The sequence below is a fragment of the Pempheris klunzingeri genome, chromosome 19 (assembly GCF_042242105.1).
Source record: "Pempheris klunzingeri isolate RE-2024b chromosome 19, fPemKlu1.hap1, whole genome shotgun sequence".
NCBI classification, from domain to species: Eukaryota; Metazoa; Chordata; class Actinopteri; order Acropomatiformes; family Pempheridae; genus Pempheris; species Pempheris klunzingeri.
Window position 1 is genome coordinate 378,467 of NC_092030.1, and position 15,682 is coordinate 394,148.

Genomic DNA, 15,682 nt, shown 5'->3' on the forward strand with positions numbered 1-15,682 from the left:
ACACACAGTGCTGCACACTGCTTCCTTAGAAATGATCTAAAGTGGTGCAACTTCAGAAAGTGCAGGAATAGAAGTGCTGCATGTTTGTGGAGTAGCACGTCGGAAAGAGTTCACACGCAGCTTTAATGTGTTTCATAGGCTCTGAGAATCAGTGATGTGCATTAACCGGTTTGGCCGGCTACGCCATTTTCAGAGGGTAGTCAGGTGCCTGCAGCCAGGAAACAATGCTCTGCTCTCTGTTTGTGTTGTGCTGCTGTGTTATGGCTTTGTTCTGCTCTGTTTGTCCTCTCAGTCATTTGACGACTGAACCTCACTCACTCAGCTCGGAGAAATGACCCCCCCCCCCCAATCCACCCACCCCCGCCCCTGTATGTGACAGGTCTGCAGAGTATAGTTTCCCCCAACAAAACTAGGCCACAGTATGATTTCACATGTGTTACTCAGCCAATAGGATGCAGCCTGTTTCAATGTGCATGTATTTACCGCTGAATCCCACGGGCATCCTCTGCTCCAAATCTGCTGTAGCTTCAAACACATCCCATACCATAAGGCAGGGTTAACTCCCGTCCCAGAGCTGATCAGACGCAGTGAGTCACCTGCTGGCTCGAGTGTCCTCTTTGGTAGTAAAAGGCCATTTCACGCTGGCAGGCCACACAGAGGAGGGTGTGGAGTGGAACTCATGGAAGGAAACACGACTTTTCTCTTAGTCCTCTTATTTCAAATGGTGCAGTTTGATTTTCCGGTTCGATGTGTGTGTTTGACCTTGATTGTGTATATAGTGAGTGTGTGAGGGTGCACGGTGGTGTTAACATGGAGGGCGTGGTCGCTCAGGCTCAGGGTCTATGGTAACACAGGACTGCAGACGGGGGGGTCTGAAGGCTGAAGAGGCAGCGTACACAGAGTGCAGGTCTTACTCTGTCAGTGCACCTCCATCAGAGAAAGATGGAGAATCACATTAGTGTTCCTGAAGTCACTGTCCAGCAGTTTGGGAAAACATTTGTTTCCCTCCAAGGTTGACAGGAGCAGTGTGATGTCACTGCTGTGTCAGTGTGTTGCAGCAGGTCCGTTAGCCTAGCTTAGCATTCCACAGCAGTGGAATGAATCCCCTCACCAAAGACAAAGCCAGTAAGCACGAGTGTTATCTTCTCTCACATGTATGTTAATGATGGGATGGGAAGCGGTGAAACTGCTTGGATTTGTCTTCAACATGCTCTCATGTCTCTTCCCTGTCTTATGTGTTGGCAGACTCGCAGGCCTTCAGTTGTCGAGGAGAAGCAGAGAAGATTTTATCAGAGGGATCGAGCAGAAGAGGCCAAATATCGAACTGAGGGTGACAGAGCCAGAACCAAACAAGGGCAGCGCACCACAAGAGCCATGTGGGAGGAGAGCGAGGGGGTTTTGCTATTTGCACGCATCAAGCCCAAGCACTTTCTCTACTGACACACGCTGAGCGCTCCCCGGCCCTCCTCCACAGCTTTTCCTCAGGGGGAGCCCTGCTATGAACCCCGGCTCCCTTGGCTTCAGCAGGCAGTCCGACCTCAGTGCCAGGCGCTGTGTGGGCTTCCCCCCAGTCTGGGTTCTGCCCACACAGGACTCACAGACTGCCCCTGAACAAAGAGAATGAAATACTCCTGAGTCACTCCTCTGTGTGGTGGCTCTCCTGTCTACTCTTAAATCGGTCGGTGCTGAAGTTTTGTCTGCCCCCTTCGGTGGAAACCCTCTCCGCCTCCTCCACCAGCTCCTTTCAGCCACCGCTTCGTTATCATTTGCTTTCCCATCAAGCAGCAGCACGAGTTCCTTTGTGCTCACCACGTGGTGGAGGACCATGGGATGCCGTCAGAGCTCGGAGGAGAAGGAAGCGGCGCGGCGCTCGCGGCGGATCGATCGCCACCTGCGCTCGGAGAGCCAGCGGCAGCGGCGTGAGATCAAGCTGTTGCTGCTGGGCACCAGCAACTCGGGCAAGAGCACCATCGTCAAACAGATGAAGATCATCCACAGCGGAGGCTTCAACCTGGAGGCCTGCAAGGAGTACAAGCCCCTCATCCTGTACAACGCCATCGACTCGCTCACCCGCATCATCCGCGCCCTCACCACCCTCAAGATCGACTTCCACAACCCCGACCGCGCCTACGACGCCGTGCAGCTGTTTGCCCTCACAGGGCCGGCGGAGAGCAAGGGGGAGATCACTCCAGAGCTGCTGGGGGTCATGAAGCGCCTGTGGGCCGACTCAGGGGTCCAGGAGTGCTTTCAGCGATCCAACGAGTACCACTTAGAGGACAACACCGCCTACTACCTGAACGACTTGGACCGCATCTCTGCGGCTGAGTACATCCCCACCGTAGAGGACATCCTGCGGTCCCGCGACATGACCACCGGCATCGTGGAGAACAAGTTCACCTTCAAGGAGCTCACCTTCAAGATGGTGGATGTGGGCGGGCAGCGTTCGGAGAGGAAGAAGTGGATCCACTGCTTCGAGGGCGTGACTGCAATCATTTTCTGTGTCGAGCTAAGTGGCTACGACCTCAAACTGTACGAGGACAACCAGACGGTAAGAGAAATGTGTGTCAAAGGGCCCACATGCCCCCCCCACCCCCCCAGACGCACACGTGTACGCACTGAAACACCAGCACACGTCAGCCGCCTCACACAGCAGAGGGACAAGCCAGATACCAACCCAATTAGCACAAATTATGCAAATATTCTCTCTAATTAAGTTTTTACAGCATTCAGGAGGAGAGAGGAGACTCTCACCATGAGATCATCATTTCAGTGGTGAGCAAACACCTGAGTGACCTGCCGTACTGATTTTACACTCCAAGAATCTCAGAATCTACATTAACTCACACTGTTACTTCATATTAAACGGTCATAATTAAGTGAATGAAGACATTCGCTTCACTTCTCCTTTCACCGTTAATCAGTTTGTGAATCAAAGCGAAACCCTCCAACGATCAGAAGTGCCACACAAGTCATATTTGTTTCTGACAAACAAAGTGAACAGGAGCCTGTTCTGCTGTGTCATTTCCTCTGTGCACACACACACACTTCAGTGCACACACACACTCGATTATTTCCCATGAACACAGTCATGTTTTTAACAAAGAGGAGTTTGAACATTGACTAAAACCGTTTATCCAGCACTTCACTTCAGTAGATGTAGTTCATCACGTATGTTTGCGTGTCTCCTTCGGCCTCTTTGGTGAGAACAAATCTTTAGCTGACTCAGACTCTTAAAGCACCAAACTGAACAGCTTATCATGTAAAGTAGGAAAACAGACGCGCCTGAACAAACACGCAGAGTTCAGCAGGTCCACAGGTGGAGCAGGATCAAACAACTCTCATCCTATGTGAAAAATAAGATGTGTGTCCACAGGAGAGGCTGATCCTTCCAGAGATACTTCCCTCTGTGCTGGATGCTCGCTGCAGCCTTTCAACTGATTCACCGTGTTCATGCGCTGAGCAGCTCCTGCTCCTGCCGTGTGTTACTTATTCTCATGAACTGGTCCTGTCGTTCCAGCCAAACATTTTGAAGACATAATTGCGGAGGTTTTCCCAACATCCCCACAGGGCACCCAGGACCGCTGCACGCTCCCTTTCATCCTTTTATTCTCTTCCTAAATAACAGTAGTACGCGCTGTAACTCCTCCACAGATCATTGTTTAGCAGACCATTTGGAGGCCGATCCAGGCGCTGGGCCGGGGAGCCTGAGCTGAGGTGTGTTCCCTCTGCGCTAATGTGGCAGCAAACCTTTTCTAAATGTGTCTGAACGGAGAGAGAGGCCCGTGCTTCTCTTATCTCCTCCTCATGGATGTGGAATTTGAACCATTTGCTATCCACAGCATATCCATCTTCTTATCGCAGTGTTTTGGAATGGTTGGGTACTTATTGCTCGCTTAAATGCCTTTTAGATAATGGAAGGTCAACAATAGATATAATCCCACTTTTTTTAGTCCAGACCAACTATGAGGGGTCTATTTCCTCACATTTCCACTTTCCACGTTCACCTTGATGTCTCTGCACCAGAAGCAGCTCGAGCGCAGAGGAAACTTTGACATTCCTGTCCTGATAATTGGTGGGTTACCCGGATAAAAGGCAGCGTACACTGCGCCGGGTTGGAACATGAAATCAATTAGTTTTATAGGTTAAAAATAAAGTCTGAGGAGAAAAATGCAGTATGGTGTTAATTGAGTTCACAGAATGAAGTGTGAGGCTGTACCTGTGAGAATTAGCAGATTGTGAAGGCGCTGCGTAGCGAAGGGAGTTCACAGGTGCGAGAAAAAACAACTTTTATTATTCTGAGATAGGAGAGGAAGACCAGCGCCGTGGATCAAAAGCACCAGAAAGCAAGACATCATGAAATTAGAGCAGCCATCCTGCTGCAGAGATGAATTTCTGCAAACAGTGACAGTTTGATGGTGTGTTTCACGGCCTCTGGGTTTGATGTGTTTCACCACACAGAGCGAAGCTGAGGTCTCCGTGAACACACCGACAGGGTTTCCTCACTGCTAACAAAATGTTCACAAGGTTTAAGAGCACTGACATTAATAACTAAACTTTTCATGGTCACACTGTGGGACATTTTACATTTAGTAAAGTCACCGCTGTTTGCATGTCTGTACGAGGAGAACACACGTGTTCCTCCTCCTGACAGTACGTTGGACTTCACATGCAGCCAAAGTCCGTCCTTGTGTGATGGTTAAAACAAACAAGTGTCCACACGTTCATTTAGATTATTAACAAAGGAACTCAAGTCTTCTGCTTCTGGTTTAAATGTGTGAAATATTGTCATAAAATCAGGAAAGACATTCGATGGACGAGTGTTGAGGCAGAAGAACAGCTAACAGTGTGATCACTCAGGTGGTCGGACGGCGTGGAGACAGGCTCAACCTCAGCTGTGCTCTTGTTCCTGGGACACACACGTGTTTAACTGAGTGTGTTTAGTCTGACAGTCACACCACCGCCATGCTGAGGTGGGTGCAGCATCAGGTACCTCAGAGGAAGGAGGGTCAGTGAGGGAGGGGTCAGCCGATCCTGACAAGCTACTGCAGGGAAAATACGAGAAATCAGCAAGTTTCCAGACTAAATATCATCAGCAGCTGGTGCAGGAATAAAACGGTTCAGAAATATCCGGAAGCACAGACAGAGCGAGAGGTGAGCGTGTTTCTCAGGGGAAATCCGTTCGGTCGACTTACACAACGAGACGAGTGACTCAACAAGCGCTCAGACCAAGAACAACATCTTCTGATTCCTTCAACACTTATTTCAGCTTTGATTCCACCTCCTGCCTCGTTCAGGGGGGGCGACTTAAAAAGGAGGTCCAGCGTTGGTAATATCTACTATCTATCAGATTAAAGGACCTTCCTGTTGTGTGTAAGAGCAGCATGAAGACACCGACACGGTCAGTGGCTTCTTCCAGCACAGACAGTAACACCATGTGAGAGGGAAGGATCATTCAGCAGGAGGACCAGAGGTGACTCATCAGTCTCAGCTGAGAAAGTCTCCTCGTTCTCAGAGTCCAGGTTGCGGGCAGTGACCGTCTGTGAGCAGCAGCAGCATAATGCTGCGCTGATGAGCACGTTTCAATGGAGGCTGCATGAATTATGTAATGGAAAACAACAACGGGCTGATTATGGAGGCTGAGCGGCTCCACCGACGGTGGCGACGCTGTGAGTCTGTCCGACAATCATTCATCAGCGTCTATGAGCCCGCGCCCCCATGCCGATCGCTCATTAATGCCCCCGATGGCTTCAGAGTGTCCAGTGATCGCCGGGCCATCGTAACCTTCAGAGGATCGAACAATGTCGGAGCGGAGACGAGAGGAGGGAACAAACTAGAGGAGAGCAGGTCGACACGCTTCGGTTTCACTGCACAGAAAACACACCAGAATAATTACAGTACAACGTTTACCCATCAGCCCATTCCCCGATGCATTTTCCCTGTCCCATCCCTGTCTTCATAATGAACCGGTAGCCATGGTTACTGTTGCCTAGCAACAGGCCAGTCAAATGCTCCTAATCCTGCACTGTTGACAGTGAGCTGTGACTGGGGAGGGGAGGATGAGAGGGGAGAGGAGGGGGGGGGACAACAAACAGCAGCCAGAGCTGGAGAGAATAGATATGAGATGTATATGTGCATGTGAGTGTGAGTGTGTGTGTGTGTGTGTGTGTGCATGTGAGTGTGAGTGTGAGTGTGTGTGTGAGTGTGAGTGTGTGTGTGTGTGTGTGTGTGAGTGTACATGTGAGTGTGTGTGTGACTGTGTGTGTGTGACTGTACATGTGAATGTGTGTGTGTGTGAGTGTGTGAATGTGTGTGTGTGTGTGAGTGTGTGAGTGTGTGTGTGAGTGTGTGACTGTACATGTGAGTGTGTGTGAGTGTGTGTGTGTGTGAGTGTGTGACTGTGTGTGTGAGTGTGTGTGTGTGTGACTGTGACTGTGAGTGTGACTGTGTGTGTGAGTGTGTGAGTGTGTGTGTGAGTGTGTGACTGTACATGTGAGTGTGTGTGTGTGTGTGAGTGTGTGACTGTGTGTGTGTGTGTGTGTGTGACTGTGACTGTGTGTGTGACTGTATGAGTGTGTGTGTGTGTTATTATGAATGTGTAGAGCAGATTTCTATGCAGCGGTTGCAGTGAGTGTGTGTGACTGTGTGTGTGTGCATGTGTGGCTCTGAGAAGAAGAGGAAGAAGAAGACTGCTAATTGATTTCTGCTGTTTCCTGAGTTTGTCATGTGCACCTTTTCCTCTGACACTGTTCTGATCTGATCTGATCTGATCTGATCTGATCTGACCTGATCTGATCTTAAAGGGACAGTCTCCCTGAAGTGAGCCCATCGTCCCCTCAGAAACTGAGAGGCACCTGAAGGGGTCATCGAAGGCGTCACTATCATGTGACTGAAAGCTTCCAGGAAGCAGATTGAGAGTTGAAGGACACAGCGAGCGCAGCAGGCTGGACACACTCCGGCCTCCCTGTGTGCTCCAGGTTCACTCCATCGTGCTCAGATGCTCTGATTGGTCCACAGCACGCCTGTCGGGTTTACCTGTAGTTACCTGAGCTCAGCCACGTCTGGCCTTCTTCCCTCTACCTTGATGGTCTGAGTTCTAACCAAATGTAGGAATATAAAAGGTGGGACCCATTACAGACAGCATGTGTCATAAGCAGAGATGCATGGTGTTAACGGGGGCAGAGTCATGTGACTGTCAGGTAGCGCCCAGAGGAAGTCATGTGGGCAGCCCCTCCTGTCAGGCTCTGACATTTAGAACAGCCTTAATGAATGACGAAGGGGTGGCTGCACACTTAAGTGATTTGTATTTATGGGAAACAAAGCAATGACACCGGGATGAACTTCCTCATTAATACTTAAGCTTAATTAAGGCTGTGCCTCTGGACCACTCTGAGAGTGTGTGTGTGTGTGTGTGTGTGTGTGTGTGTGTGTGTGTGTGTGTGTGTGTGTGTGTGTGTGTGTGTGTGTGTGTGTGTGTGTGTGTGTGTGTGTGTGAGTGTGTGTGTGTGAAGCAGTGGGTGTCCGAGGCGAAGGAGGGGGGTCTGCATGCTTTAGTGCTCCTGGATGTTGCCCCCCCGCTCCCCATTAACAAGCTGTTACTGAACGAGTGCCGCCATGGCCAGGTGAAGAGATGGAGGCTCCCCGGGCTCCGCTGGATGTCTCCTGCTGTCCTCTGGTTCGGAGGAGGAGGAGGAGGAGGCTGACTTCACTCTGCGTGGTGGACAATGTTTAGGGGACACATACTCATACAGAAAGGAGAGCTTATGTTTCAGCCTGAGGGGGGGGGCAACATGTGAGAGGAGAAGGAGCAGTTTTCCCCTTCAGCTCAGACTCTGCAGACACTCTCACACAATTTGTATTGAACAGAAGCTAATTTCGTTTCCCCTTTCCTGTCCTGTGTCACTTTAGTGTCACTCATTTATCAGTGGGACACTTTTACAGCATCCAGAGAAGCTGCTTTATTTCACTTCTCTTTATTTCCACTGTGTTTTTGTGCACCTTTGTCTCCTGCACAGGTCACCATGTGACACATCTTAATATCACTGGTGTGTTTTGCAGCTCATGTAGATTCAGGAAGTATTTTCATTTTTCAGTGAGACTGTTAAACACACACATTGATATAGTTTTCTTTTTTAGACCTACTGTACATTATCTGTTGTTGAATAATTCTTTTTGGGCTGCATGCATGCAGCTTTGTTTCTCATAACTGTAGCCTTTTCATCATTATCCAAAAATGCAGATCTTGTGATTTGCTCAGAGCATCATGTTGTTGCTGTAACCTTTTAAACAACAGTCTTCCATCTGACAACCTCCCAGTCACAAGCTGCTGGCCAGTCGCCACATGCCAGCAGCCGCCATGAACAGATCCACTTTCTGTGTCTTTTCTCTTATACATTCAGCGTCACATGAGCTCCGATCGTACAGCGCACACGGATGCATGCATGGGTTAGGGTTAGGGTTAGGGTTAGGGAGCAGCACCGTTCTGCAAATGACATCCAGCTATTAGAAAACGGGCTGATTTACACAACGTTAAAAAACCTTTTAAATAACAGGACGGTTTAAGGTCTGGGTTAATTCCAGTGACATTGTTCACATTTCTGTCTTTGCTTGTGTATCTTATGGCTAATAATCTGCATTTCCATTACAGTGCTGTGAAGGAAATCACAGATTTTCACTTCATCTTGGTGAGAAAGATGTGACACCTGGTGTGGTTCTGCTGTATACAGATATACAGTAACACATTTTAGACAGAAATGTTTCCTGCTGCAGGAGGAAACAGGACCACGCTGTCCGTGTTCACACAGCCATGTTCACAGCTGCTCTGTGACCAGTAAAATGAGGACTGACACGCGTCCTCTGTGGCCGATCGAGACAGAGAGGTGCTGCTAAAAGAAGCAACGGGCTGTTTCAGGGGAGAGTGTGAGAGTTCAAACTCCGGTCTTCATCCGTCTGAGTCTGTTGACACAACAGAGAGCCGCTCCTCTGGCTCGCCCGGTGGAAGTCGGTCTGTGACTGGTCCTCTCGTCTGGCCGTGACCCTCCGTGGTCACGTGATCCCGCCTGTGTGAATGAGCTGTGACGGGGGGGCGTTACTACATGACATCTGACCTTCTCGTTCTCTCCACAGAGCCGCATGGCCGAGAGCTTGCGCCTGTTTGACTCCATCTGCAACAACAACTGGTTCACCAACACGTCGCTCATCCTCTTCCTCAACAAGAAGGACCTGTTGGCTGAGAAGATCAAACGCATTCCTCTGACAGTGTGCTTCCCTGACTACAAAGGTCAGAACACCTACGAGGAGGCAGCCGTCTATGTGCAGCGGCAGTTTGAGGACCTCAACCGCAACAAGGAGACCAAGGAGATCTATTCGCACTTCACCTGTGCCACTGACACCAGCAACATCCAGTTTGTGTTCGACGCTGTCACGGACGTGATCATCCAGAACAATCTCAAGTACATTGGGCTGTGCTAGGACCTGAGGCTGGGGGGGGCAGGGGCGGAGGGGGCGGGGGCGGGGGCGGGGGGTTAAGATAAACAAAAGGCACGTCAGTCCGCCTGACGGTTTATCTCTTCGATGAGGTGCAACAGCGAACTGCAGAGGAAGTGAGGCGAGGGACAGACTGTAGAGGCTTCAGCCGATGGGCCGGTCAGCGCCGAGTTCAACCCAACGTGTTTGCACTGAATACGAGTATGCAGAGACACACACACACACACACACACACACACACACACACACACACACAGGATCTCTGGATCAACAGTCAAGCACTTGTTTGACGAGGCAACACTGGAAATTTTAGACAGCCCCCCCGGCCGGGCTGTCACACCTGAGGTGGCGGGTCTGTCCTGGTGGGCATCGGTTATGTTTGTCTACTTCATTTTATTTGCCAGAGTCAATTAATGCTGCTTTATGAGAAGAAGTTTGACAGAATCAATGTTCTCTTTTGGATTTTCACCCTGACAAAGGTAAGCAGTGAGTGCACCTGGTGAGACGTGGGGGGAGCCTGTTGTTTCTGCAGAAAAAACATTCAAAAAAAAGAAATGTCCACAGACACGATGTCACAGGTTTTCTGCCTAAAAGAGGAAACTGCCACAGTGTAAAGCTGAAGTGAAAAACGTTTTCTACACACTGTTTCTGTTCTGCCCCTCGTCGACTCTCTGACGTCGTTCTTTTCCCCTCTTTCTTTTCTCTTTTTTGTGCTTTAAAAAAAAAGAAAGAATATGTGTGTGAAACCTGCCTTTTACAGCAGGCCACTGACTTCTGATGCCAGGAGAGTGTTCAGCTCCGTAAAGTCTAAAGTATTCTTTATGATCATTCCAGTTTCCAGCAAGAGACGACAAAACCAGTGCCAAGATCAATTTGTAAATAAAACCAGATCCCATCCATCACCTTCATTCTTTCTTTTCTTTGGTTTTTATGGACAAACACATTAAAACATGCATGATTTTGTTACTTTGGGATACTAATATATTTTCTTTGGGATTATGTTCCTCTTTTCTTAGGTTTAAATAATATATTCCCAAAAATATATATAAAAGTCAAACACTGTGTACGATTGTACAGTTGTCAGAGAGGAATCTATTGAAAAGAGTTATATCGATATAAAACAGTGATTATGATGTTACGATGACGACGATGATAGCGATGATGATGATGATGATGATGATGATGATGATGATGACAAAGTTAGCATGAGAGGAGATCAAAGGAGAACAAGACTGTAGAAAAATATAAAGACGAAGAAGCAAACCTCGAGCGTTCAATCTTCCTTGCATTATCTAAGTGGAAACTGTTAACCAGCCAGTCAGTATGATGTGTAAATATACTGTAAGGTACTCTTTGTTCAAACAAGTGAAAATAAAGGTTGAGTTGGGATACTGTGAGTGAGATAAAGAGAGAGCGAGAGAAAGAGAGGGAGGAACAGCCCGCTCCACTCCTCCTCTGACCCTTTCTTTTCAGTTCAGACGGTGACGTGCAAACAACTCAGCTAAGGGCTTCAGGCTTGACTTTACGGGACGTCCACCTCAACAAGAGACAAAACAAAGCAAGTATAAAAAGAACTATGAATAAAACAACTTATGCAAATTTCCACTGTGTGGTGAATGTGTCTTTGGCTGCTGCTCGTGTGTTTCATGTGTTTGGGTCGTGAATGCGGACAGATGATTGGCCTCCACCCTCGCCGTCCAAAACGATGAATAAACAGCGTTTGTCTTCACCATACAATGAGGCCGCTGGGGCGGGAATAATCCAGACATAAAGTGTGCAGTTAAATCAGCCCTCAATGGACTTGGTCTATGTGCGATGGAGGGCTGGGGGCTGGGGGGGGGCAGCGTGCAGCACCGTACAGATTCCTCTCTAATGAGTGTGTAAACCACAGCTGAGCCGACATGGCTGCCGACGGCTCCGCCACAGTCCACAAACAGGTGGTTTGGCTTCTTTCGGCCTCGACAGCGTTAAAATCACAGCTGTCATCCAAGTTTGATCTGAGAAGTCAAAGTGAGCGCGATGAAGCTGAAAGGGCTGCGATCAAAGCCTCCCGTGGGCGGGGTGCTTAACCACGACCTGCTTATTGAAGTATCGATAAAGTTTTCAGCCCATCGGGCCGGGGGCGACCGCGCTCCGGGGCTGACGGCTGTTACAATTAGCTTTGACTCATCCCGGAGTCATGGGGGGTAGTAGTGGGCATCTGTCTGAGGGGTGAACATAAACAAAGGAGGCAGAGCTCTGCTGGAACCAGCCCTTGTGACTGTCATGTGGGAGCAGTTGGTGCCAACCATAAAAAATGGCCAAGTCACAGAACGGGAGGATTCACTGCTAAAAAAAGAATCAAAGGAGGTATAGAAATGCTTTATTTATTCAGTTCGATCAGGAAGTAACGCTCAGTGAGACTTTGGCGGAGGGGTGGGGGCTCCGCACTGCTTGTCACAAGGTGGTGCTAAGCAGCTGATGCTGAAGTCATCATGGGAAACATGTTCCATGGGGGGGGGGGGCTGAACATTAAAATCCAACAGCTATCAGACAGGGGGCCAATAAAAACACCCCTCTGCCCCCCCCCAGACCTGACATATGATGATAATAATAATAATAATCAAAAGACTGAACTCCAAAATGAGGCGACAGTAAGAAACATAGAAATATTTCCTGGTGCTGAAACGACCCACAGACCAACATCATGTTTGTGTTTACAATAGAAGACACAGCTGCCCCCCCCCCTCCTCCTCCTCCCTCTGTTTGGTCCACAGATGATGATAATGATGATGATGATGATGATGAAGAAAAGGGACTGAGGGCATTTTTAAGAAGGAACAATAAATACCCCCCCCCCCCCCCCCGGTGTGTCCCCCGCCCTCCTGCCTCCTCTCTCTGCTGATGTCCTGCTCCTCTCTGCTCGCCTCCTTCTGACCCCCACAGGCTTTATCTTAGCCCTTCTCCGCCCCCACTCCCCTCTCTTTCCCCCCCAGGCGCGATGACAGCCGAGGCTCATCCTCCGGTCTGCCCTCCGGTCTCCTCCTCTGACCCCCCCACCATCAGCTTAATGTCTCCCTAAATGAAGTCATGAGCAGACTTAACTTGTGCCCTGTTGAACACCACCAGCCTCTGACGTCTGGCTGTGGACCATCTGTCTTTGGCTCTGATGTCCACTGCAGGAGGCGGTCAGGCCGTCCTCCATCACTGCTCCATCACTGCTCCTCCATCACTGCTCCATCACTGCTCCTCCATCACTGCTCCTCCATCACTCCTCCATCACTGCTCCATCACTGCTCCTCCATCACTGCTCCATCACTGCTCCTCCATCACTGCTCCTCCATCACTGCTCCTCCATCACTCCTCCATCACTGCTCCATCACTGCTCCATCACTGCTCCTCCATCACTCCTCCATCACTGCTCCTCCATCACTGCTCCTCCATCACTGCTCCTCCATCACTCCTCCTCCATCACTGCTCCTCCATCACTGCTCCTCCATCACTCCTCCTCCATCACTGCTCCTCCATCACTCCTCCACCATCACTGCTCTTCCATCACTCCTCCATCGCTGCTCCTCCATCACTCCTCCTTTATCACTGCTCCTCCTCCATCACTGCTCCTCCATCACTCCTCCATCACTCCTCCATCACTCCTCCTCCATCACTCCTCCTCCATCACTCCTCCTTTATCACTGCTCCTCCTCCATCACTGCTCCTCCATCACTCCTCCTCCATCGCTGCTCCTCCATCACTCCTCCTCCATCAGTCCTCCATCACTCCTCCTTTATCACTGCTCCTCCTCCATCGCTGCTCCTCCATCACTCCTCCTCCATCAGTCCTCCATCACTCCTCCTTTATCACTGCTCCTCCTCCATTGCTCCTCCATCACTCCTCCTCCATCACTGCTCCATCACTCCTCCATCGCTCAGACAGACTTGTGCTGATCGATCCAAACCACATCTGTGAGCGCCATGTTGCTGTTAGAGGGAACGTCAGCGGATCACTTTGAGTCTTTGGGTTCATCCTCTGGGAGCCATGACCGACCAGTGAGCAGCAGTGACATCAGAGGCTGCTGCCGCCTGTCGCTTCACACCAACATGAATGTCATGATCCCAGAAAGATGAATCTTTTCTGTTTATCCTCAGCCAACCGGAGAGCCTCTCTGGGGGCTGCGGCCGTGTTGTTGGGCCTCTTCTTGTGCCCGCCGGCAGACCGCCCTCTCCGGGTTATCAGAGGGAGCACACCGGGCTCTCCTGTGCAGCTCTGCCCGGACACAGCTCCTGCTCTCTTAGTCGGCGCCGTCATCCACAGCAGAACGATGTGCGGCCTAATAAGGGAAGTGGATTTGTCGAGCTGCTGTGTGGAGCCGAGCCAGCCGCTCTGCTGCAGCCTGGATGTGGGGAACACGTGGGACGACCTCACGGGCCTCCGGCGATGCCTGCGGTCCCGATCGGTCCGTCTCACGGAGCTCTGGGGCGTCAGATGAGATAAGGGACGGCATTCCTCTGCTCTGCCTCTGGTATCTACGTGAGCGGCAGAGGCCGGGGATGATATCTCTGAACCATAACAGTAAGGCAGAGGGCTCAGACGCACCGGCGTTCATACATTTCTGACAGAAATCCATTCATTTCAGGAGGATCTCCACCATCACGCTTCAATTTCCTCCAGGTCTGAACAACAAAGCTGTGCCAGCATCCCCTGTTTTCCCAGCATGTGTAAATGAGTTTCAGATCAGATCCTCGGGCCTCCGATCTCACCGAACACTGGACTCATCACCAAACATCACAGCTGGACCAGACCCACACCGACATCTGCACCTCCAGCCATCAGACAGAGCTCCACACGAGAAAACACACGAATCTGCAGATAAAGACGACAACATGGCCGCCGCCAGGAAACACAGACAGAGACAGAAACACAGACAGAGACAGAAACACAGAGAGAGACAGAAACACAGACAGAGACAGAAACACAGACAGAAACACAGACAGAGACACAGAAACACAGACAGAGACAGAAACACAGACAGAAACACAGACAGAAACACAGACAGAAACAGAAACACAGAGAGAGACAGAAACACAGACAGAGAGACAGACAGAAACACAGACAGAGACAGAAACACAGACAGAGAGACAGAAACACAGACAGAAACACAGACAGAGACAGAAACACAGACAGAGAGACAGAAACACAGACAGAAACACAGACAGAGAGACAGAAACACAGACAGAAACACAGACAGAAACACAGACAGAGACAGAAACACAGACAGAGAGACAGAAACACAGACAGAAACACAGACAGAAACACAGACAGAGACAGAAACACAGAGAGAGACAGAAACACAGACAGAAACACAGACAGAAACACAGAAAGAGACAGAAACACAGACAGAAACACAGACAGAGACAGAAACACAGACAGAAACACAGAAACACAGACAGAGACAGAAACACAGACAGAGACAGAAACACAGACAGAAACGCAGACAGAGACAGAAACACAGACAGAGAGACAGAAACACAGACAGAGACAGAAACACAGACAGAGACAGAAACACAGACAGAAACAGAAACACAGAGAGAGACAGAAACACAGACAGAGACAGAAACACAGACAGAGACAGAAACACAGACAGAGACAGAAACACAGACAGAGACAGAAACACAGACAGAAACAGAAACACAGACAGAGACAGAAACACAGACAGAAACAGAAACACAGAGAGAGACAGAAACACAGACAGAAACACGGAGAGAGACAGAAACACAGAGAGAGACAGAAACACAGACAGAAACACGGAGAGAGACAGAAACACAGAGAGAGACAGAAACACAGACAGAAACACGGAGAGAGACAGAAACACAGAGAGAGACAGAAACACAGACAGAAACAGAAACACAGAGAGAGACAGAAACACAGACAGAGACAGAAACACAGACAGAAACACGGAGAGAGACAGAAACACAGAGAGAGACAGAAACACAGACAGAAACACAGAGAGAGACAGAAACACAGAGAGAGACAGAAACACAGACAGAAACACAGAGAGAGACAGAAACACAGACAGAAACACAGACAGAAACACAGAAACACAGACAGAAACACAGACAGAGACAGAAACACAGACAGAGACAGAAACACAGAGACACAGAGACGGAGGTGGGGTTTGGATTAGTGGATTAGATCGTCGTGGGAGCCGTGGCGACGCCAACGT

At 49.7% G+C, this 15,682-nt stretch overlaps 1 protein-coding gene across 1 annotated transcript; it reads left to right on the forward strand.

Annotated features, from left to right (window-relative positions):
- Positions 1-1,340: 1,340 nt before the first annotated feature.
- Positions 1,341-9,470, forward strand: gnaz (guanine nucleotide binding protein (G protein), alpha z polypeptide). The gene is made up of 2 exons (XM_070849976.1): positions 1,341-2,548; positions 9,124-9,470. Exons 1-2 carry the CDS (start codon positions 1,826-1,828, stop codon positions 9,466-9,468), a joined length of 1,068 nt encoding a protein of 355 aa, XP_070706077.1. The 5' UTR covers positions 1,341-1,825; the 3' UTR covers positions 9,469-9,470.
- Positions 9,471-15,682: the final 6,212 nt, after the last annotated feature.

Excerpts from the sequence above, each read along its gene's own strand:
- gnaz (XM_070849976.1), top strand. The coding sequence starts at position 1,826 with ATGGGATGCCGTCAGAGCTCGGAGGAGAAGGAAGCGGCGCGGCGCTCG. Across the intron at positions 2,549-9,123 it reads TGTACGAGGACAACCAGACG|AGCCGCATGGCCGAGAGCTT; the intron begins GTAAGAGAAATG and ends TTCTCTCCACAG.